Source organism: Papilio machaon, chromosome 13, assembly GCF_912999745.1.
Source record: "Papilio machaon chromosome 13, ilPapMach1.1, whole genome shotgun sequence".
Lineage (NCBI taxonomy): Eukaryota > Metazoa > Arthropoda > Insecta > Lepidoptera > Papilionidae > Papilio > Papilio machaon.
Window position 1 is genome coordinate 1,193,673 of NC_059998.1, and position 25,139 is coordinate 1,218,811.

The 25,139-nt window shown below is 33.3% G+C and overlaps 1 protein-coding gene across 1 annotated transcript; it reads left to right on the forward strand.

Moving 5' to 3' along the window:
• Positions 1-513: 513 nt before the first annotated feature.
• LOC123721575 lies at positions 514-24,676 on the forward strand. The gene is made up of 5 exons (XM_045680634.1): positions 514-587; positions 18,673-18,795; positions 19,902-20,037; positions 20,374-20,477; positions 24,383-24,676. The coding sequence occupies exons 1-5, from the start codon at positions 577-579 to the stop codon at positions 24,474-24,476; spliced, it is 468 nt and encodes a 155-aa protein (XP_045536590.1). The 5' UTR covers positions 514-576; the 3' UTR covers positions 24,477-24,676.
• Positions 24,677-25,139: the final 463 nt, after the last annotated feature.

The window sequence follows — 25,139 nt, forward strand, 5'->3', positions numbered from 1 at the left end:
CTCCGCCCCTGGTGCTCCGATTTTGATAAAAAATATTTTAATCGAAAGGAAGTGCTTGCAGATGGGTTTTTTTTTTACTCTCAAGATTAGACAGAGAACCATGTGTTTTATACGGATGTTAAGTATAAATCCACTGTCAGAAATACTTTAATCTATAAAAAAATAGTCCACAAACCGACACAAGCAAGGTCGAAACCGGGACTTGACCTCATTTTACAAAAACAAACAATCTCAAAGCACAGTCGAGCGACGACGTGATTGCCTTATTTACATATTCTTCCAAGATTTAGATTTCAATTCACACTTATATGATTAACACTGGAATATGTAACAAAATATTTTCACTTAGATTTCTACAAACCTTTTATAATGTAATTGTGCCTGTTCCGAATTGCTATATTATAATAATTACTTGATAATAAAGACGCATCGAATATACGACGACACAGTCCAAAGGTCAATTTGCGATATCTTTTCATATTAATATTTTTACGTATCTTTTTAGTTACTTTCTATCGTGCATTGTGTAGTTATATCTGATTCAGAACAAAACTCTTTCCGTAGAGGTTCCGTCAAATGTACAACAAGTAAGTAAGCTATTGTGCTATTGGTGTATAAGTGATAACTTAATATTGGAATCTGTTCATCGCTCGCCCTAAAATTGTAAGTAAAAATGTAGACTTTTGAGACATTGTTTTACGTTACTCTGTGTCGCGGTAAATACGACAGCATAATGGGATTTTAAGCCCTGAGAGTAGATACAAAAAAGGCCTGGCCACTAAAACATATCTGCTATTCAAAACATTATGAAAAAAAATATAATGCAATTATTGAGGAACGAACGCTTATGACAATCAATTTATGTTCCTTAATATTATATATTATATATAAATAAATTAGTTTATAAATTACATCATTGTACTTTGACAATTACTGAAGATTAAATTACATCGCATTTTCATCTGAAATTTGTGACGGCAGGATTATAGGTTACCATATCGTACATATAATAAAGCTACATACCTAAATTTATGGCGCCTATGAGATCCGGGTTTCATTGTGCGGGCAGTATTGCTCCCGCATTCTTGGCAGGCGCTTGTGCCGCAACGTTGCGGGCACCGAACGTCTCGATTTATACGATTTTACGAAATAAATACGAAATTTGTGAATTGAATCTTAAAATATGGCAAATAATACAAATATTTAACGTAATTTTGCCATTATAAATAAAGTAAATGGTGGTTTTAGATGTAAGTCAGCAAAATGTGATAAATTAATCATCTGTTCGAAACGTGTAAAACAAAATACAACGGCACAGTTCATTTTACAACAAAAAAAACAGGTAAATATTTTTAGTACGCTTAAGTATTCAAGTTTAAATAAGTACCGAGATTTTTTATAATGACAGAGATATAAATATTCGCGGTACTTTAACCAATAAGGAGAGACAGATTATAAATAGCTTGAAATATTACGGGATGACATCTGAATATTGTTGACATAGTTCCGAAGGTCACGAAGTCAACAAGTATTTGACAAAACAAAGTGCTATCTATTTTTTAGCTTTGTTTTTTGTGTAAGATTTTAGTGTAATACTATTTGTATGAAAAATGAATATGAAAAATTATTAGTTTCAAATAATGTTATTTTCATGAACATTTTAAAGAATTTTTATCCATTGTTTAGGAGAATTCAGCTAAGTGGAAACAGTAGGTTCATAATCTATAGGATTTGCTCTCATAATATGTTAGACAATCTTTATTTTTCTAGAGTTCAGCTAGCTAGAGTAGGCAATCGGTTTTCATTACGCTAGATAGCTTAGTCTAGACTTTTTCTGTGTCAAAAATCTAACTTTATCAATAAGCTCGCATGACCGTATAATTCAAATAGGATAACATGTTTAATAATTCACGCTTCAAATGTACTGTGAGAATTCTCTATGTCTGTGCTTGTCATAAATTATAGATCACATAAATAATATTGACCAAAGATAACTGCTCTAATGTATTTTTTCCAAAGCGTAATCTGTACTTATACGATAGTAAACTAACGGAAATTTATTTCGAGCAAAATCGAAACTTAACTGAATCAACTACTTCTCAAGATTATTTGTTTTTAAAAAGCTAATTTCACAAGCCAATGAATGTTGTATTTGACCTTTCAACAAATATGTAGTGACATGTAGTCGTAAACCTGTTGTCCTTTGGGACGGAATTGGTCACGTCCTTAACAACTTGAAATATTTTCCAAAACACAAATCCCCGGGTTGTTATTAACGAATGATAAACAGTATCCGACACACTTATCTGCGCCAGTGAGAGTGGTGCTATTATCGCGCGATATAATGGCAAGAGGATAAATAGTCCGACAAAGTATGTCGGACTATATCTCGCTCGTTGAAATCGTGGAGCTGTCATGGTTACTTCTACCGGAAAATGTGTAAAACTTACTTAGACCGCAGTGTCATAAGTTGATAACTCGGTTGTTATACAGCATGCGTGTTTCGATATCTTGTTTTTTTTACATGCGAGAGCCATTTTCATAAGTCGTTAGCGCCCACATGCGTTGGGCGACAGTCCTTACTATTCCTTCCCGCGCATTGTACTCGTCAAGTGAGTTCCCGCACGATGCTTGCTTTACACGGACCGATCATTTCATTTGTTGTTAACCCGCATGCTGTATAACGACCGGGTTATCGACTAACGAAATTGCACCCTTAAGCATAGAAAATGACATGCAAAACTCTTCTCTTTTGTGGCATGATAGACAGATTTCGTCCAATATGGTTTTTGTGCATTTTTGACATTGATAGGGGGACGCTTATATTACGCTTATATTTTTGTCTAGTTTCCATTTTGGCTACCGGGCCAAATAAGTTTGCCGAACTATAAACTGATAAACAGCTTGGTGTCTAGTTTTACCACCGAGTTTACAATAATCTCAGCGATTTCACATTTAATATCTTTGGTTTATTTGAAATCATCAAATCTCATAAACATTTAACACGTTCACTGCGGATCAGGCCTATATCGACCTGCCGCGGAATTTCAGCTGGTGCGGACGAAGAAAACTATGTCCCTCTCACTGGTGCGGAACGATTATCTCATAAAAAATCACGGCAGGCCTTTATCGGCCTACCACGCACTGACGGTGAAAAATATCAACTCGGTGCGGCAGGGGTCTATCGCGGCCCGCCGTCCCAACAGGCGGTTGGCGACCCGATACCGCACGGAGCGCCCCGCTTCGCTAGTTAGTGTTGAGCCATCTCACTGAACTGTACGTCGCGTTTTTTCTTTTCGTAAAATTAACGACGCACGATGGCAGGAAACAAAAGAAAAATACAAATTTTGGAAAATAAACTAATTCGCGAGGCAGATAAAAGTGATAGTGACAGCAGTGAGGAAATATTTTCCTTCAAGAAAAAAAAATAGATATTTTCCTTCAAGAAAAAAATAGATATTTTCCTTCAAGAAAAAAAAATAGGATGTGCACACAAAATCTTTGTGCGAAATGTTTTAAAGACAAGCATAAATAAATAATTAAATAAACTATTTTTCATTTCTTTTCTACAATTCTATTTTATTTTCGATATCTCCTTATTTTTGTCTTTCCATCACTACTAAAAATACTTTCTAGTGCGGTGCTGGTCGATATCGACCCGCCACTTTCCCTGGTTCATTTCTCATTTCCTGTTTGGCAGATCCCGGGGCGAATCAACTCTAAAGAAGGTGGGTTCAAGGTTTTTCTAACAGTCCAAAAAGTACACACCTATATTATGTTTTCGCAAAGTTATAGCGATTTAATCTAACCTTATGCTGGTGGGTCGAGAAAGGCCTGCCACGCACTGGCGGAAAAATCATTGGGGGCACACTTTGGCCCGCCGCCGCACCAGACGAAGGTTTAAGATTTTACTTGCCGCAGCTAAGGTGTTAATTGCAACCAAGTGCATACAAGGTGTTACAATTTTCTATATATATGGCACAAGACTTAGGACCTTTTTCAGGCGTTGCATACGTACTTATTATCTATTTTCTATATAATATTGGTAAAAAAGAGATTATGGGTGTTTCAAAAACAAAATCCATTTTATTATTTCTGTCTACTCAGATGGGAAAAACTTACGTGCCTTTTGTACAAAATGCAACACAATGTAAAACCTAAAACCTCTCTCACTATTCAAATAATTGGACATAAGAATTTTGTTTTAACTTAGTGCCACAGGTGGGCACAGTTAATCGAAAAGTTAACTTCGTTAATCGTTAATTCGTTAATTAAAAAATTAACTTCGTTAATCGTTAAAGCGTTAAATTCTCGAAAATTTAACGCAAGTTAAAGTTAATCGTTAACAGTTAACCATGCCAAAGTTATACATATTAATTTCACACTTATGTGGCGACACTTGTTTAAAATAGTAATTTGACTATACATTTATAGAATGTATACATTAGTATTAGAGACAAATATGAATACATTATAGTATATTTCATTACGAGTGCGGAAAGCCTGACATTGCAAAGAGTTCCAAGTTCCAACAAATGTCTACCCGAGCCGAGGCGCAGCCGAAGGTGAGGGTTGACAGTTGGAACAAGTTGTAATGACAGTTTCGCACGTGTACTAAACAACTATTTTTGATACAGTTGCGAAAAAATGAAACAATTTAATAGAATAATAAAAACACAATAAACTCAACTAACTAAAATGTTTGGAAAATGGCGCCAACCGTAAAAGAGAGATACAAACAGAGATTTGTTTTTTGTTTCTTCACCCTTTTCTGGGTAGGCAAAGGGAACTATGCCCAAACAACCAAGTCTTCAGTAGATTATTTTTATTGATATGAAATGAAAATGAAATTTAATGAGATGAAATAAAATGAAAACTAACCTAATTCATTGAATCAAATCATTAAATCTGATATTGTAACTAATTAGGAGCTTCTTATTCGAAATATTTGCATGAATCATAAAAGTCTAGAAAAGCTAAAGAAAAGACACGAGTAAAAAAGTGTTTTAATACAGTTGCTCAAAAAGTGGCGTATTGCAGGGACGAAGAGCGCTCGGAATGTGGGCTATTACATACTCGTGCTTTTATATACTCGTAATGAAATATACTATTTCGAACCTTCTTTCGATTTTGTGCTGTTGGTTACGTCTTTCCCGGACGCTCTGATGCATCATACTTGTACGCGAACTTCACATACATAATATATCAATTATCAACTCTAGTTTACCATTAGAGTCGCCGACAGTCGCCCAACATAGCTGAACTTACGAGCGTGGCGTGGCACGTAATTTAAACAAAATGACAGCACGTCTCCAAGTCTCTAATTTAACGATTAACGGACTTTTTTTAACGGAGGTTGAGTGTAACGGAAGTTAACAAAAGCGTTAACACTTTTTGAAGTTAACTTAAAAGTTAATCCGTTAAGCAAAATGTTAACTTCGTTAATTAACGATTAACGGATTAACGAGTTAATGCCCAGCTCTGCTTAGTGCTATGAACTTCTTACTTAGAATTCTACTTTTACTTAGTAATTAGTACAGAAATTTATACGATAAGTAAGCATCGATTGCTTCTAACTTGTAACAAAGAAACTTTATTTCAAGTTTAATGGAACTAAGCTAAGTAAGCAACTACGTGAAGAAATTAATGATACAAAGGAATCCTTACACACAATTATTTAAAGAAATCTCTTTTGTGTCTGTAATACGTAATACATCTATATATATAAAAGAAATTAGTGTTAGTTACACTATTTATAACTCAAGAACGGCTGAATCGATTTGACTGAAAATTGGTGGGCAGGTAGCTTAGAACCAGGAAACGGACATAGGATAATTTTTACACCGTTTTCTATTTTTTTTATTCCGCGCGGACGGAGTCGCGGGTAAAAGCTAGTTATATATAAAAATATCTATTATATGTCTGATATTATCTGTCTGTATTCATTTAAAGATACTCATGTTCTAAGTGCTAGATTAATACTTCCGCCCGCATTTTCGTCTGCATTAACAATAAATGATATCTGATATATTCAGGTCGGTCCATTTTAAGAATCCAGCAGCATCTGTTACAATAATATTTTGTCCAATTTAAACAGTATGTAGCAAGTAAAAAGATAATCGAAACTGGCAAAACAAACGCTGAAATTACTTCATTGGATTGTAATAATATTTAAGTTAGTAGTAGTAAGTTTGTAGTCAACACGTGAGTATGGTGGTGACTTTACAAGATGGAATCGCCTTGAATGAGAACATTAAATGCCTAAGTAACGACTACGGACGTCAGTGATGTCGTAAAAATGTATATATACGAACGTTACGCAGAATTCGATTACATCCAGAGACATCGTGTTATCAACAACTGAAACAGGGTAAGTTAAATAAAAATTAGATACTAGACCAATAAAGGAGTCTAAGAGTATTATTGGAAAGTAGTCAGTTGCCTTGAAAAAGTCATATTTTACTAACGCGTAAGTCCGAGCGCAGTTAAAAATAAGTATGCTCTACATCTGCGCCAAATATACAACCCTTATCACTTAGTGGTATGAAAAATAGATAGTAGCCGATTCTCAGACCTACTGAATATGCATGTAAAATTAAATAAAAATCTGTCATGCCGTTTCGTCGAAGTATGGTAACAAACATTGTGACACGAGATTTATCTATATATATATAAAAGAAAGTCGTGTTAGTTACACTATTTATAACTCAAGAACGGCTGAATCGATTTGACAGACAATTGAGCAGATAGCTTAGAACCAGGAAACGGACATAGGATAATTTTTACACCGTCTTCTATTTTTTATTCCGCGCGGACGGAGTCGCGGGTAAAAGCTAGTTATATATAAGATATACACGTCACACATTATCTGTCCTACACCGAATAGGTTTAATGAATTTGGTTGTACTTAAATCATTATATTTATCTGTTTTCATTTTGACAATAATTTCTAGTGGATAGATTACGAAACTTCGGAACTTATTTTAAACTTTTTTACCAATTAACTCGTATTTAAATATTAAATATTTTTTTAACGATGAAGGTAACGATTTTTAACGATCGGTAACTTTTAATTGTAAATCTCTTTTCTCTTTATTGAAAGAATCCAAAAAATTAAAAATGTTAACAAACAAAAAGAGCTTAGTACGTAAAGTTTAGAACTCATTTTACTAATGTCAAAGTTCATTATAACTTTAATAAAACTAAGTTCAACTTCGGTTCCTAGTGAAAATGGGAATAGTAAGCACAAAGCAAAACTTATCTTTATTAAGACAGTATGTACCCGAGCCCATTAAAAGACGTTTAATAATTAATTCTACTTCTAGACTTTTACGTAAGTATATGGGTATAGTACAGTAGGTAAAATCAGCTAAATGTAGACTAGCTTCGCTGCCACAATATCTTTCAATTGGTTAAGGAATTAGCTGTTAAAACCTTTTTGTATTCGGAACACGAAAACAATGTAATCTTTCCCATTATAACATTACCGAAGATAGGATTTTAAATGTGAATTGTGGATTATAAAAACGCCCTCAAGACGTCTACGTTTTTATAAATTATGTGTGTTGTGGTTACTGAGGATTTCTTTCGTCTCGCATATAAGGGAGCATCGATCGTCCGCTTTCTAGTCGAACGTTTAAATAGTAAACATTTTATGTATACAGGCTGGAGTTTAGTTAACCGTTCAAGTTGGGCTGTACGATACTTATATGATAAATATAGTAGAGCGAAATTGGTAATGATGAAAAGCGCTACAGCTCATAAAAATGATGAAGATGATGGTAATGATGAAGTAACTTTATTCCCATTTTAATTTAGTTCTACGTCGTATCTTGATTTTAAAAGATTTATAAAATAAAGTTCAGTTCGAATTACTGGCTTATATGTATAACAAATACGTTAAATGTACTCGAAGCTTAACCATTACCGCTTTCAGCAACAGTTTATTACATAGATTGAAAACGTGAAAGAGAACAAATGGTCTTGATGTATATAACTGTCTGCAGTTAGCGTCGGTTATCGTTTAACATAAGTGCACGATCAGAAATGTTTTTGAAATTGTTGTAATAAATTACGAATATATCTATATATATAAAAGAAAGTCGTGTTAGTTACACCATTTATAACTCAAGAACGGCTGAATCGATTTGACTGAAAATTGGTGGGCAGGTAGCTTAGATCCAGGAAACGGACATAGGATAATTTTTACCCAGTTTTCTATTTTTTATTCCGCGCGGACGGAGTCGCGGGTAAAAGCTAGTATTATATCTATATATATAAAAGAAAGTTGTGTTAGTTACACCATTTATAACTCAAGAACGGCTTAATCGATTTGACTGAAAATTGGTGGGCAGGCAGCTTAGAACCAGGAATAGGACATAGGATAATTTTTACCCCGTTTTCTTTTTTTTTTTTTTTTTATTCCGCGCGGACGGAGTCGCGGGTAAAAGCTAGTTTTATATATAGTATAGCCATAATATAGTACAGATTTTTCATTAATTCTTGTTTCCTAAGATCAGGAGGGGCAGAGAGGGGTGTCTGCGAAATCAGAGTGTCTGTTTTCCTGCCCATGTTTTCCTAAGGCCTTGCACTTTGCGACACCGCTCAGTACCTTTGCTTACGTTTAAGTTCTTAAGTTCAAGTTCAGCTTCCTTTACAAGCGTCTAATGTACCGCCATGGCACTGATGACCCTTTTATTGCTGTCAGTCTTGATATTGTGTTGATCACACAGTTCTTTACCATGACCTACTTTTTCTTTATTTTGTTACAAAGATTTTTGAATTGCTAAAGACGAGCTGTTTAAATTTACGCGAGTATAAACTTGTATGTTACGGGCGTGTTTGATTAATATGTTTCGTTAAGAGTTTATTTCAATTTTAGTATTATTAGGAATATTATTAACCCTACAATTTTATCAAAAGATATCAAAGGGTTTTATTCAAAGGGCAAAATAATAATTTTATCCGTACGCTTTCTTTTGTTATTCGAATGTAACAAGGGTCTTCTGAAATATAATACATATTTCTTCAAGTTAACACTTTTCATGCTGCTTCGATTTTTCGTAAGGAAATGAACTCGACAGCCAAGTTGGTGACATTAAACGTATTAACAAAACTTGATTTAGCAAATTGCCCAGTCAAATTGACGTATTGAAGCTACGATAATTAGCATAGAGCTGTAAAGTGGTATAATTGTTTAGAACACCATTACAATAATTGTAATATTGGGAAACATTTCTACCAATTTTCAGCTCTATGTTAGATATTGTAGCTTCAATATCTTAATTTGACAGGAGTAGTAAGTAGTTATGAAAATATGTATAATGTTTTGTTTAAACGTGCCAAGTTTTTTTAAACAAACGCATTCACTTCTTAACTGTTGTACTTGTAATTATAACATTATCTCCTTTAGTTCTTCAGTTATAAGAGGCACTTTTTTAATTAAATATAGCGCAGTAATATTGTTCGTGCCGTTACGGAACATTATATTAAATTGCAATGTACTTTTGTGTTAAAAGTTAACGACTGTTCTAACGATTAAATATTTTCGCTATTTTTAACTTCTATTTTCCGGAACCTTCTATAAGTGAACCAGGCAAGATATTCGTACTTATGTAATATTAAGTTTCCTCTTTTAGCTTTAGCTTTTGTGGGCCCTAGCTTGCTCTAGAAGTTTCTTTGAAGTCGAACTATGCGTTTAATTTTATGCTTAAATGAAGTATATTAAATTGTTGCTTTTACAAACTACAAGTAGATTTAAGTATCTTGGAACTTAAGAATTTCTTAAGCTTTGAAAATTTATATGTTACTGCTAGGAGTAATAATATTGAAACAAATTGAACTATTAATAGTGTCTTTTATAAATTACTGGCTGTCGTCAGCGTTTCCATCTGTGCAGAATTAAAAAAAACGTAATATGCCTATGTGTACTTCCAGGCTATGTTCTACATATGTGCAAAATTTCATTAAGATCCGTTGAGCTGTTTCGGAGATACTTTCAAATAAACATCCATCCATCTATCTAAACACTCGCATTTATAATAGTAGTAAGATTTTTAAAATTAGTTCTATTTTATTAGATTAATAATCGTTTAAAGGGAGCAAAAAAAACGTACATACGTGGGGAAAATACTTCGTTGTATTCATTTTTGCTTTTTATCTTGAATTAGTAATTTTATAATTTGTTTGTTAGCTATAAAAGTCTAGGCAGTATGCTCAGTTAACGTTCACTAAGGTCTCAGTTATTTTAACACGTCCATTCCGCTGGAGCGATAACGGTTGTTAACGTGGGAAACTTAGTTAAGCTAATTTTGTTGGGATGACATTTATTTAACAAATAATAATGTTGCGATGGCGGATATTATGTACACAGTTCTGCCGGAAATTTTTTTTGATAATGTTTTACCCAACTGACCTGAGGGGAGGAGTTTTTTGGTCCTATTTATATTTTCTTTCCATTATGAAATTTGTTAACCGATGTCGTAATTTTTAGTTGATTTATTTCTCACTCGATAGTCTTTCCCAGAGTGTAGTCCCAGATTGATTTGTAATAAACACAGTGCTCAGTGTACATAGAAAATGTATACAGGTTATAGATTTTCAATTAGAAAATTGACTAAAAATTCAAGCTAAAATTTAACATTGGCCTTTGGCCAGTTATTTAAAATATACATTTGTTTTGGCTTTTGTTTTGTGTATCCATCGCCAGAATTAAAAAACGATTGTTTTACAAATGTCATTTTAGTCTCTGCCTCACTTTGTCTCTCACAAAAAGGCCCTCCGTACACAGAAAACGTAAATCGAAACTAATATTGCATACTGGCGTAGCGAGTCGCATAGCGCTGTTTACACACAACGTTGAATCGTTGACGTGAATCGTCTATTCCGTCAGTGCAGGCAAAGCACTGTCAGTCAAGTGAATTGATTTTCTGTCCATCGATCTTTAAAATGGCAGCGAATTTTCTCATGAAGATCTTAACAAACAAGTTTGGTTTTGGCGACGAAAGAACATTTCGGCAACGCTTGCCTGTTTACGAAACCCTATGACGTTGTATTGCGTAATTCGTTTAGCTAGGGTTGCCAGGTCGCCAAACCTACTAGCCGGATAGACCAGCCAGTTTGGCCGGACGTTTGGGTAGAAAGGTTGGACACCCTGTATTATTTAGGATTTTGTCTCAGTATTAATAGGTACACTCTCGTTTAGGAAATGTAAAAAGCCTAACAAAAGCCAGAAAACCGTTTATTTTGGTCAGACACGCAATCAAAAACGCTACGTTTAGCGATTAAATTCGCCAGGTTTCGAAGATTTAAGTGTCCTTGTGTATGAAGAGCCTTATTACGTACAATGAGTTTTTTCCGCGGACAGCTTTTGTGGTTTTGACAATTGTATCTTGTATCTTAATTTAAAACCGCAAATTACCGTTAATAATTCAATCCATTCGCCATCTTCTAATGTTGTTTGTAATTAATATAATATTTTATGTAATAATCAGATGTTTGAAACAGAGTTGCTAAGCAAGCCTTTGAATACAAAGTTAATTGTTTCAATTTTGAAGACTATTGTTTAAAAGATAAAGCTGATTAAAATGACTTACTTAACTTCCAAAACATAAACAATTTTGTACATAAGTACAAATAATTTTCTCAAGAAATTGCGTCCTTTTATTGATTTCTATTATGTGTTGGCGTTATTGAAATAAAATGAAAGGCGTAACAAGAAAGTAAAATGAGTACAATTTTAGACTTAAGAAAATATGGTTTGATTCTTTGAAAGAGGTTATTCATACGTAGGGTGGGCGTAAATTCATATGACGTCGGATGTATAATAGAATTCAATGGAAATGAGAAATTCTATTTACACCTTTTTACTGACTGATAATGACATTTATTGTCTATGAATTTATTTTGGAAAGTTTTATTTTATAAATTGATGATGCAAAGATGTCTGATTTTAATGTCTGTAATTATGTACGTTACGACACTAATATTTGTATTCGGTATAAATCATTATTCAAATAAACATGTTAAAAGGCTATTTTTCTCTTTGAATTTTATAGTTCTGATCAATAGTTTGGAAGATATAGATTTAAAACTACGCGCGATCCGATGAATCTGCGGCGCGCGCCTGCTTAAAATTTAACACTCACTACGATTTATTAGTTCGTTACTTTTTAAGTAGCAAATGGATTTTGATAATTATTTTGTTGTTAGAAAGCTGGTGGTTATCATGTAGGTTTATGTTTTGGCAAAGGGCCTACTCACCCCTAAGTTAGGGTAGGCTCCGAGCTCCTCGGTGGGGACGTATAGTGAGCTGATGATGATAATAGATTTATGATGCAAAGATGTCTATTTTAAGTCTGTAAAAAATCTTATAACTTCTCATTTCTATTGGATTAAATTACATAGAATCATAATGTTCTGATACAACGTTAAAAAGGGCAAGATGAAGTTAAATTGGTATTGACATTTCTTTCTCCACCTACCCAGATTTACAGATGACGTGAGTCCTTTTGTTAAATTAATTTGGAACGACATTGTCCTCTTTAAACTGAGATAAGACCTAAAGTTGGCAAACAGTTAAATAATGCGGGTTAAACGACTTATATTTCTGGATTAAATAGAATTTATCTTTTGAAGAGGATCGTTGTTGTCGTCGGAAAAAGTATTTTAAAACGAGGAAAAATATGTTTACGTTTGGAAATAAAACTATACCATGTTTTAATAAGTGCAAAACAATATATTAGTGTTGCCAGTATTCCGTACTCTTCGACTAAAAAGTCTTGGCTGGGATTTGAATTCAAATTCGATTAATAATAACTTTGAAATAAAATAGCAATGTCATACTTTTTGTTATAAATTTGGAGCGTAATAAAATTCAATTTAAAACACAGAGGTTAAAAAGTTAAACATTAAGATTGGCTACCATTTAACTCCATGCTACTCCAGCTAGGATTTAAACTATTAAGCGCCTTACTCGAAGCAATCTAATTTACATAATAATCGTGTGATATGTAGTGTATCGTAGACTAATTAAATTATATAAGAGATACAGAATTATCTAGAGAAATACTCGGTTTATGAAATTAAAAAGAACATTTGCCAACATCGTATTAAATCTCCATAAAGCGCCTAATAAAATCTAGTAGCAAATTTGCGTAAATAGTTATGACAGGCGCTTGTTTTTACGCTATAGGTAGATACACTAACTTGCTATCTTTATAACGGTGTGTGAATAATATTTCTCATGCAAATTTTATATGAGTACATAACATTAATATTATAAAGTGGATATAAACTAAACATGGGTTCAATTAAGTTCAGTTTATATGCGTATAAAATATATTTAAAAGATAACATACATAACACTAGAAGTATGAATTAAAATTTATTTCATTACATTAAAGGCTTAATTATTGATTCATGCATTTAACATTTTGCTGGTGGTAATATTTAAATTAAGAATAAAAAATAAAATAAAATGTTAAAAGCTTTAAAATGTTTTCATTAAGTAGACTGATATTTTAATTGGTTGTTTAAACGGCATTCGTTACTTTATTCACAAAGACTTTTTTTGATTCATGGACAGAATCATAATTGGGGACGTCAAATAAATTGAAAAGCGGATTATTGTCGCTGCTTACTACAAGGTCGAGTACTTTTATCATTTCTAAGTGTTTCTCACGAATTTTTAATTAATTTTTATCTTTTAAAAGTAAGACAGAATATTTGTCATATTGGGCTGAAAGAATATACTTTTAAGCTTGGAAATTTTGAGGTACAAAGAAAGTAAGTTTATTTAGGATCCTCAATAAGATACATAAGTCTTTGAAACAAATTTTAACATACTCGGACCAGAATGGCACTTCGCAAATTTTCCGAAAAAAAATATACAGAAGAAGGGATTTCATATGCCTCCTAGTTACCATGTAATATGTTATATGAGTGCCTCTTTCTATTGGCAAATATCGTAGGCACAATCTTCCTCTAAACTAAACTATAGTGAGGTAAAGTCAACATGTTTATTTTTGATGTCCTTAAGGCGTTTAAATCTTTGATGTTGTATTATGTTTCCTCTTCTATTATACAAGCAAAGTTAACGTTATCATAATAAATTTGGGACGTCCTTTATAAACGACTAACCATAACTACACGTGACGTGAAGGTTGAACTTAGGTAACTGTTACTAAGTATGTTTTGATATATGTTCCCGTTCAAGACGTTTATATATTATGTTTCACTGTCAACTAACTTAAATATATAAAGAAAATAATCCTCCGCATATCATTGGTTTCTGTGACTAAAATTCTTCTATCACATATCTCTGTTTTTTCTAAGATAATGAGAGGGATGACGGTATGTTTTAAGCTAAGATTTTGGTCTTAGAAATTAACAAATAGTCATCTAAAAAGATACTATATTATGATTCTAAATGCTATACTTATCAGTACTTTAATCTATACTAGCTTTTACCCGCGACTCCGTCCGCGCGGAATAAAAAATAGAAAACGGGGTAAAAACTATCCTATGTCCGTTTCCTGGTTCTAAGCTACCTGCCCACCAATTTTCAGTCAAATCGATTCAGCCGTTCTTATATATCTATAGCCGTATATATCTACATATATAAAAGAAAGTCGTGTTAGTTACACTATTTATAACTCAAGATCGGCTGAATTGATAAAGAAACTGAAAAGATAAAGCTAGTATAATATAATTTAAAGATAATATAATATATGTGTCACAATATATGAGAGTTAAAGCAATAAGTCAATATAGAATTGTTAGAATCCGCGACGCTATCTTGTACAACAGTTTACTATCAACATAATTGAAGTTATTGCTGACCAAACAACAATTTTATGTTGTTTTGCTCTTAGCTAAGACACTATATCATATTTAACTTCGATTCTAGTTTCCCCTTGAATTTACTAGTATCATATTTGTAATGTGTCGTTTTGGAAGTATATTTAGCGTCAATACATAGTAGTACATTTTTAAAATTCCAACTTTAAAGTTGTGAAGATGTCTTAGTAACTTTTAGATATGACATCATAGTAACTTTCAGATGTAAACGTAAATATGGTCTTAATCTTACTAATAAATGAGAAAGTTAAGACGGATAGATGGATGGATGGACTCCAGAACTGCTTAACGGATCTTGATGAAATTTGGCACAGATGTAGAACATAGTCTGGAAGAACATATCGGCTACTTATTACGTTTTTTTTTAATTCCGCGCGCACAGAGTCCCGGGCAACAGTTAGTATTTCTATATATGCGACGAATATATGCGAAATGTTGGTTATTTTTTGCTATTGCATTGTTATGTCTTAATTCTTTTATAATGAGCATATTAACAGCATTCTAGAACTTCATTGTGGTGTCGTCTTTTAAGGCACACTTTTCGCTATCTACAATGTTTCCTGGTACTCAGAACTGTCTTCGAACGAAAGACAGAAATGTTTTCTAGCTCTTTACATCTTTTATTGTTTTTGAAGACTGGAAATGCACGTGAATATTCTTTGACGATGTTATACATTTCACTGTTTTCTTTTTTATTACAAGAGAACTTTTGCGTTTGCTTTAGAGTTTTATAAAAAAAAAAGCTAGTAATGAGAACGTGTAAAATGCTAATGTATATCATTAGAAAAAAAGGTTTTCTTTCTTCACATTGGAATTTTATGTAAAATTTACGAAGGAATTTTAATTAAATTAGGAAAATGGTGTCTATGTTTAGAAGAGTAAGAGCCCTTTTTGCCCGACTGACAGAAAGGTTAATGTTTTCTCATTGCCTTTGTCCAGTCGGACAACGGCATTCTTACATTTGTAAAACATACTGCGGATTCCGCAATAGGATATTTTTAGCAAAAGGTGTAGAATAAAACAAAGGTAAATTTTAATAAGATAAACATGGTAATATTATCTACAATAATATATGCCTCCTACATACCTTCAGTTAAAGGTTTTCTACACACGCACAGTAATTGTATAGTTCAATTGAACTGATGGTGTGTAGCGGGTTTTATAAAGTTGTATAGCAACGGCACTTCAGTGGAGTTTTGGTTCTATGCACGTAAATTATAACTAACTATACAACACATTTTTGTTGCTTTCAAAACAACTACGTACTTTGAGCCTAGCATGAATATTTGTGACAATCGCCATTGTATCGTCATCGTCAAATATGTCAATTAGTATGAGATTTTTGGTGTACTTTACGCCCTTGGTGAACAATTTTTGTAAATGACGATACGATGGCGATTGTCACAAATATTCATGCTAGGTCCACTGTACTCGAAAACCTAGACAAATAAAACATTGTCGCCGTCGAGTGCTCGATTACGTCAGTTTCACCAAAAGCCATCTTAATAAAGCCGGCTACACACCTTTAGTAACCTTCACAGGTTTCAATGTCCAACTGTTGTGTACCTGCGAAAGTGTGTAGCTGGTTTAACTCAGTTTTGTGTAATGGGATTTTGTGCAAACAAGCAAGTGCTTCCTTTGATGTTAAGTGAAGACCGCTATACATTTAATGTGGATTATTGTGGAGTCCTGTTTTAAAATCCTTGAAAAAATATAGTGTCATCTCGTACATTATGTATGAAAAATATAGAATACACCTTAGTTTGTTACTAATGTTTCAACAGTGTAATTTAACAACTACATTGAAAACAAACTTATGGCTTACCTTTGAATTTGTTTCGTTTGGAACATTATTTTCCATCTTTGTATTAGCTTTGTTATAAGATAACAGCTACATTAATAAAAGGAAACGTCTCGCAATTCCAACTAAAATTTATTCCTTTCACGTTTTCTATATGCGATATCAGCCATCAAACGATGCAGTTATTTGTGATCTCATTTACATATTCGTAAAGGTATTTGATGTTACATAAATCTTACTAATATTATAAATGCCAATGTTTGGTTGGATGTATGTTTGTTTGAAGGTATCTCTGGAACGACTCAATGGATCTTGATGAAATTTGACACAGATGTAGAACGTAGTCTGGATGAAAACTTAGGTTACTTATTAAGTTTTTCTTTTAATTACGAGCTGACGGGGTTGCGGGCGAAAGCTAGTACGAAATTACTTGAGACGTAAAATTTTGAGAATTATTGCTTAACTTTATATGGTGTAATTTTTGAGGTTATTTTTATTTATGTAGCAACTTCATGTCTCAAAACGTAGCTACCGAATTATCTCTTTTACTTTTTATGGTTATCAGTTTGCGTAAGTTATATTCTTTTATAGTATAACTTGCGCAAATAAATAATCACAAACTTATTTGTATAGTTTTGTTTACCATCAAACAAATATGGATTTATAATTTATTTCCCGAATTAAAAACAAAAACTAATAATACATATCGACGCTGGAAAGCATAAACGCTGTAACCCTTGAAATCGCGAATATGTTTTTCACACGTTAATAATTTCAACCATTATCAAACGATAATGATTTTATTATAGGTTAGCACAAACTACACAACATTGCTAAATACCGCATGCTTGTAGGCGTATCAGCTCACGAGTTATGATTTTTTGGCTCTCCTGTAAAGTTCATACTTTCGGGATTACAGCGTTTACGCTTTCCAACGTTTCCAACGATATAGACTGTCATCCGGGGATAGTGTAGCTTTTCAACAGTGAAAGAATTTTTCAAATCGGTTCCGTAATTTCAGTGTCTTTCCTTTTATGAAATTGTGTACGTGTTTTGTTAATTTAATGAAAAAAAATCTATTAATGTAAATTAAATTTTTGCCGTTTATTATTAAAGTCCATGCATTTTATCTCATCGCGACGAGCAGAAATTGTCAGATTTTGTGTTCGCGTGTAGGACAGCACGAACAGCTGGCACTATCGGGTGAATGCCCTGCACATTTATTCTTTTTACCTCGAAAATATTCCTGAAATACAAAAAAGTTCTCTGTATTTGAGGAATATTTTTGATACTTTTACACTTATAGTGCGTCAAATTTATCGGTCCCCATGGAAGAGGCGTAGTTAGTTCTGTTTGAAAATATGAAAGCACAAAAAATAACACACAAAACAAGATATACCTGTTACAAGACAGCTACAGTCCGACTATTCTAGAGACACTTTTACAAGCTTTTACTAAAATAAATTGACCTGTCCCGATGTTTGTCATCAAAACTTGAAAATTAAATTCGATCCACTTCTTGGTTACTGATGAGCTGATAGTTTGCACACACATATGTAAATCGCATAACAATAACTTATTATAATGTCATAGTACTGATCTGATGATGGAGTTGGTAGGTGGCTATTGGAATTTTGCAATTGAACGACACAACCTAATCTAGTTTGTGCTCGTTTGAATCTACTTGACGATTAGTTTGTATTTTTCCGGCAACAATCTGCTATTCCTCTAGTATTGCAGATGTCCACGGGCGTCGATGAACACCTTGGTGTTCCCGGTGCTCATTTGCCCCCTTCTCTTATAAAAAAAAATAATTATTAAGGACTTAACAAAAGCTTGTTTAAAATAATAATAATGTAAATTATTTCGTCATTAAACCACCGGGTATTTAGACCTTATACGTATGTAAGTACTTAGTAATAAAGCGGTAGAAACGGCTTCAAATTAATACTTATATTAATATGTCACAGCGTTATTTATTATTTATATTGCTTTGATGCTGTTTTTTACAGGATGAGCCCGTACTCCTTAAAAGTGGAGGGTTCGTCTCCGCAATGCACCACGCCGTCGGAGAGGAATGGTCAGCGCCTCATGTCTGTCAAGGTCGGCTGCCTGCACGTCAACCCAACCTCCAAGTAATTATACATTGCTTCATCTAAAATACGATAGGCCCTAAGTAAAATCATCATCATCATCTGAGACGCTACAGACGCGGGTGGGCCTGGGCCTGGTCAAGTAAATTCCCCCACACTGGTCTACTTTGTGCTTTTTGCGTCCAGCTCTTAATGCCGATATTTTTAAGGTTGCGCTCTTTCGCAAAATGCCATAACTTAAAAACGAGTAATTTTTTTTTGTTTTATTCCTGAAATTTTAATTTAAATATGTTGTAACAATCATGATATTTTAAAAGGAATAATTCCTAACATAAGACACTTCTTAACAGTAAAGTACACTAAAATGGCTCTACTGAAAAAGCTTTTGTGTTTAGACTATGCGTAGGTGCCTTCGAATAATGTTATGCAGGTGGAAAATCAATTTGTTTGTCTGTAATGTGGCATTAAGATACATTTTCATCGAGAGTTCAGAAAAACTGTTGATTGGTTTTTATTATTCAATATTTCACGATTACCAAGCAGAATTTTCTGCGTGATTCGACAATAATTGAGCTAATTATTTCTGTATAGTAATTTATTATCCGCAAATGTTTTATTTGTTATAATTTTATTGGCATTATTGTATTGTAAATACGGTCTTAATTATCACACCATTAATATTTATAATTGACAATGTATTCCAAGTGTACGCTGGTAATATGTATGAACTAACTGTCGCCAGCGACACGAAAAAAGTTAATAGCCTTCGTATTCTTTCAGACTATGTTCTACATTTGTGGCAATTTTCATCAAGATCCGTTGAACCGTTCCGGAGATACCTTCAAACATCCATCCATCTAAACATTCTCATCGTAATATTGTATTCTGTTTTTTTTTTCACTAAGAGGAGGGTAATTGATCAAAAATTGCCGCCTTGGTAGATTTTGAGTGAGTTTTACTAGATTTATATTCTTATCCAGAGTCATAGTTAATTGTTTAATTAATTAGCGATTAATTAGCGAAGTGTCAACTCAGAGTAATCTCTCAGGGTAATCTCCTATTACTCTGAGTTGACACTTTATTACATTGTTGCTTCTGCAGGCGTTTAGGTACTATAATCTCACGGTAAACATTATTGCATTATATAGACATGGTCGTCGGAAGTTCTTCATACAGCTCTTGGTTCTGTGCTTCGTCCCGCACGCGGCGCTCATCCTGCAGAACTGTACCACCATGGCACAACTCTCCAATACCTTGGACGCCTCCTTGTATCTGGACAATGAGGTAAGATATCGTTTATACAAGGCAAAGGCATTACGACGTCTGTTGCCTTTCGATAAGAGAATAGGAGAGTACCTAGCATCACCAGTAATCATGTTGACAATGTGTGTCTAGACAGTGAAATAGTTTTTGAAACAAAGTTCTTACATACACAGGTATACCAATTATAGGCTTCAAAATCGGACCTTTTTGTATCTTGATATTTGTTTTGATCTATTTTCAAAAGATAAATGTATGTGAAATGTAAAAAAAAAAACAGTTAGGGATTATTACGAACTATACTTCATGTCTTCATTCATAATAGAATAGTACAGATGGTAATTTAACCTTTTTGTTTAGGTACAAACAAATCTGGCTGTCGGTGAAACAGTGATGGCGTTTCAGAAGGAGAGACTGAGTGCAACACAAGCAATTTGCCAGCAAGAATTCCGACAGGAAAGCAGGTCGGTTTCTACTGTCTACTCACTTGTATAAAAACATGTTTTTATCCCTCACATTCTGCTTCGAATAATAAAGACAACAACATGTTAAAAAACAAATGTCACGGCAATCGAATTTCACGGTTAAACTTCTAGTCAACTAACGATCTAAAGCTGAAATTAAGAAAACAAAGCAACATCAATTTCCATCATGGTGGCCATTATATTTGATGTTTTTAGGTTATTCTGTGAAAAATGTTATATAAAGTGAAGCAATAATTTACAATTATTAACTAATTAATTAACAGCGCCATCAAATGACTACATTTTTAAACAATGATTTAAAAAAATATATTTTGTCAATCGGGTATATTTAAGGAAGAAATTAACCAGAAATATTTTGGGAATTTTCCGGTTTTAGTGAACAAGAGCAGTTTACCTACGGTTAAGGGTTTTTAACAAAGTATAAAAAAGCGGTTCAAAAGATATAAGGTTTTATTATTCCATTGTTAGATAATTGAAGAACCTACTTAACGACGGCCAAGTCCACTTGACGTAATGCCACTTTAAAGCCAGCTAAAACTGTTCACGCCACTTCACGCAAATAATCACTATTTGCAGAGAAATGCCTTCTTTTTCTAGAAAATTCCTTTTGTTAACTATTTAATAGTAAATTTTATAGAGTTTTCCATACAAACTATTACTTTATTCATATTTGCAACGTTTTTCCAACGTCCATTAAAGAAATTACACTTTGAACCAATTTCTCTAGATTTTAGCTTTTGGTACAAAATATAAATTGTAAGAAATCGCTCACAGTAGCGTTAGTATGGTATCTGTCATCACAATATTATATTACTCACGCATGTAGTCACAATTTTTTCAGTTTAATATTTAAAATGATAAAATGATGCTCGAATGAGTCACATACATGGGGGATCCAATTAAAGGCGCCGTTCAATTTACAATGTCAAGTGTGAAATTCGTCAGGATTGTATGAAGTTTGTCACAAGATTTATAAGAATTAGTCATACGAAAAATCTATTTCTTACTTTGAAAATGTAATTGTTTTAATTTGAAAATCTTACTAATATTATAAATGCGAATGTTTGGATGGATGTTTGTTTGAAGGTATCTTCAGTATGGTTGCATGTATCTAGCTGGAAGAACAGATAAGTTATCTAAGTTTTTTATAATTCCGCGTGGACAGAGTCGTGGGCGACAGCTAGTATAATATATAAAAGAAAATATAAATCTAGTTGCACATTCACGGATAGCGGTACTAAAGCTAACGTGCTATTATGTTTAAAATATTTAAAGTATAGCTCGTAATGTCCGCTCTGTAACTAATATTTGAATCTCTTTGGAAAATAAAAAAAAGTAATGAAAAGGACATTAGCAGCATCTTCACTTCGACAGTTTAATCGAAAATAACAGGTAACGTATATAGTCAAAATCTATTAAATTAATAAACTTATTGGCCGATAGATGTCGTAAATTAACATAAATGGTGTTTTAAAAATATTATAGGGATCTGAAATACATTATTTGGATGGAATGATGTAAAGACAACGATATCATTGACATTATCATTCCTATATGCTAAAGCATATTACTATTAACATTATTAACACATATTATTTTATTGGAACGAAGTTCCTTATCGCGCGTTGTGAAAGGGGGCTAGACGGAAAAAATTCTTACGAAAAGTTGTCACGACACTTTTTGCTATAGACGAATGAGCGCTACTTCACCATGGCAACGACGTGACAATATATAACGAAAATTCATAGAAATAAAATGTACTTCTTGTGAAGACTTAAGTTTTTTATTCATAGAATAAACATTATTGGTTCCTTCACTAATTAATCGAAAGGAACTTCGTTCCATCCGGGTCTCCCTTGACACCTCTCAAGTTTTTTTATACTAGCTGTCGCCCGCGACTCCGTCCGTGCGTAATTAAAATAAACTCAATAAGTATGCCTATGTGTTCTTCCACATTACATTCTACATTTGTGCCAAGTTTAATCAAGATCTGTTAAGGTGTTCCGGAGATACCTTCAAACAAACATCCATCCATCTAAACTTTCGCATTTATAATATTAGTATGACTAGTATGAAGTATTATGCGTTTTTCCCGTTGGGCCGATCGCGAAACACCTTTTATAACACTTCATAAATTTAACAACAGAGGGACAATTTTTGCAAATGTTCTATGCTCTATGCCATGTCAATGCAACTCGTCATGTCAAACTTGACAACAGATATAGAATAAGTTTTATGAGTTTGAGTAAAAAGTTCATGATGTCAGGTCTATATATTTCTTAATAAGTTTTTCCCTAAAATGTTTTTAGACTCGTACCTTGAAATTTATATAAAATTGAATTAAAATAATGGATTGTATGAAAAAGAAAAATATATGGTTGTAAAGGTTAAAAAGAAAATGTATACTTTATGAGTGTAAATAAATTCCTCTTAGAAAATAAATTTGTTTTACGCAATCATAAATTTTAAAGTTGAGAACATGAGCACTCTATATCATCTTAATATATTGAACAAACAAGCTCAGCGTTGTACGTGGGAAGACTTAATTTATCTTTTTTAATACATATTTTTTCTAGTGAAGGCAATTCCCGCCTTAAGTTTCATATAACGATCTTCGGTGTAGGAATTTATAAGAAAAAAGGCTTTATTGCCACACTTCGTCGTTTATCGAGGACCTAAATAGTGCTCGTTTCTCACATTATTTTAAGACTTATAGAATTCTTTAGTGACCAAGTAATAATGGCAGGTAGTGTTAAGAAAATTAGTCTCTTGGCCTTTTAACAAACATCCATCCATCCTAAACATTCGCATTCATAATATTAGTAATTTTTTTTTTCGATATCACATACAGACACTACAATTTCATTAATCTATATATATATATATAAAAGAAAGTCGTGTTAGTCACACTATTTACAACTCAAGATCGGTCGAACTGATTTAGCTGAAAATTGATGGGGAGGTAGCTTAGAACTAGGAGACGGACATAGGAACTTTTTTATCTTGTGCGCATTTTTTTTATTCCGCGCGGACGGAGTCGCGGGTAAAAGCTAGTTAAATATAGATTTAAGTCGGAAAACGATTGAATCAACGTCTTTGATACTGCATTGAATCAATATGGATGCTTTTACCGTACATTAATTTCCTATTTTATTGCTTTTTTATTTATGACACAATCAGGTAATACGTAAGGGATTTTACGTGCATCGTAACATCCTGGCCATTTGTAATCATGAGTTGTTATCGCGGAAAAAAGTTGCTTTAATCGAAAATATTTTAAAGATTGAATTTCCACATTGGTTTGTCCTTATTAATACCTCTATTAGAATGTCGAATTCATTTGAAAATTAGTCATTACCCTTGATGATGATACTGTAATTTGAATAACCTAGTCTTTATGCACCAGGTTTAATTGGAAAAAATTAGTAGTTTCTTATTGACATTCCCGAGAGCGCCATTTAGTAGCAAAATAAATCTTTTTATGTTATGACTAGCTGTCGCCCGCAAGTCCGTCCGCGCGGAATTAAAACACTTAATTATGCCTATGTGTTCTTCCAGACTATGTTCTATATCTATCTATATCTATATCTATGCCTTTTCCCAATTATTTGGGGTCGGCCTTCCTTGTCCTAATTCTCCAGACAGCACGATTCCTGGAGTCTTCTTCGTCAAGGTCAATAATAAGGCTACCCCGAGCCAGACTATGTTCTATATCTATGGCAAATTTCATCCAGATCTGTTGAGGCTTCCTAGAGATATCTTCAAACATCCATCCATCCATCTAAACATTCGCATTTATAATATTAGTAAGATGGCGTTTGCTTAATAAGTAGATATTTTTAGCGTTGCATAATTATGTTCGACATGACATTTATCTATTTCAGATCGAAGATATTTGACGCCATCGAGGCTACGGATAATTATCTTGCGACTCTCCCAGCTTCAATAATAGAAGAAGGTTTTACACACACGTTATAGTAAGTCATTTACTGCTCTCGGAGACCTTTAATTATCACTTAAGTAGACACTTAGGTCTCACCATAAAACAGTTAGACAGTGTCTCAATTACATTTAAGCTTTTTTATAGTATAAGATGAGTAAACAAGCAAGTCGCCACCTGAATATGCCGAAGTAGCGAAGCAATCGATGCCCGGAAGATCGACGGAGGATGGGACGCAAAGAAAAAGGACATACCCCCTACTTATGCATCCCATCCTCTGTCAAATCCACTTCCCCTTCCCATTATTTCCTTATAAGAATAGGGTGAAAAGAGAAATGAGAATAAATCGAGTGTTTAACTAATTGGTGTCTTACTATTATCTACGTTAAGTGTCTTCGTTAGTGACTTTAAAATGTCTCTGAGTGCGGCATTCAGTCGTAGATATTTTATATTTGTCATAAAATTATTTATACTTAAATCTTATATCGAATAGGTTTATTTATATTTTATGTTTAGAAATTCCTTGAGGAGTGATGAGGGTGAAAAACTATCTAGTAAGTAGGAACGACTGCTGACAGCTGTATCCCCGAATATATAACCGTGTAAAATACGGCAGGAAAATACAGCCCATAAATAATCATATATTAGGTTGATACTCGTCAGATTATAGACCAACAAACAGACCCGCTGACAGTGGTGCT

What these genes read in the sequence shown, in the direction of transcription:
- LOC123721575 (XM_045680634.1), top strand. An exon ending in CCTTGTATCTGGACAATGAG is followed by an intron (nt 20,038 to 20,373) that starts GTAAGATATCGT and finishes CTTTTTGTTTAG; the next exon opens with GTACAAACAAATCTGGCTGT. An exon ending in GAATTCCGACAGGAAAGCAG is followed by an intron (nt 20,478 to 24,382) that starts GTCGGTTTCTAC and finishes TATCTATTTCAG; the next exon opens with ATCGAAGATATTTGACGCCA.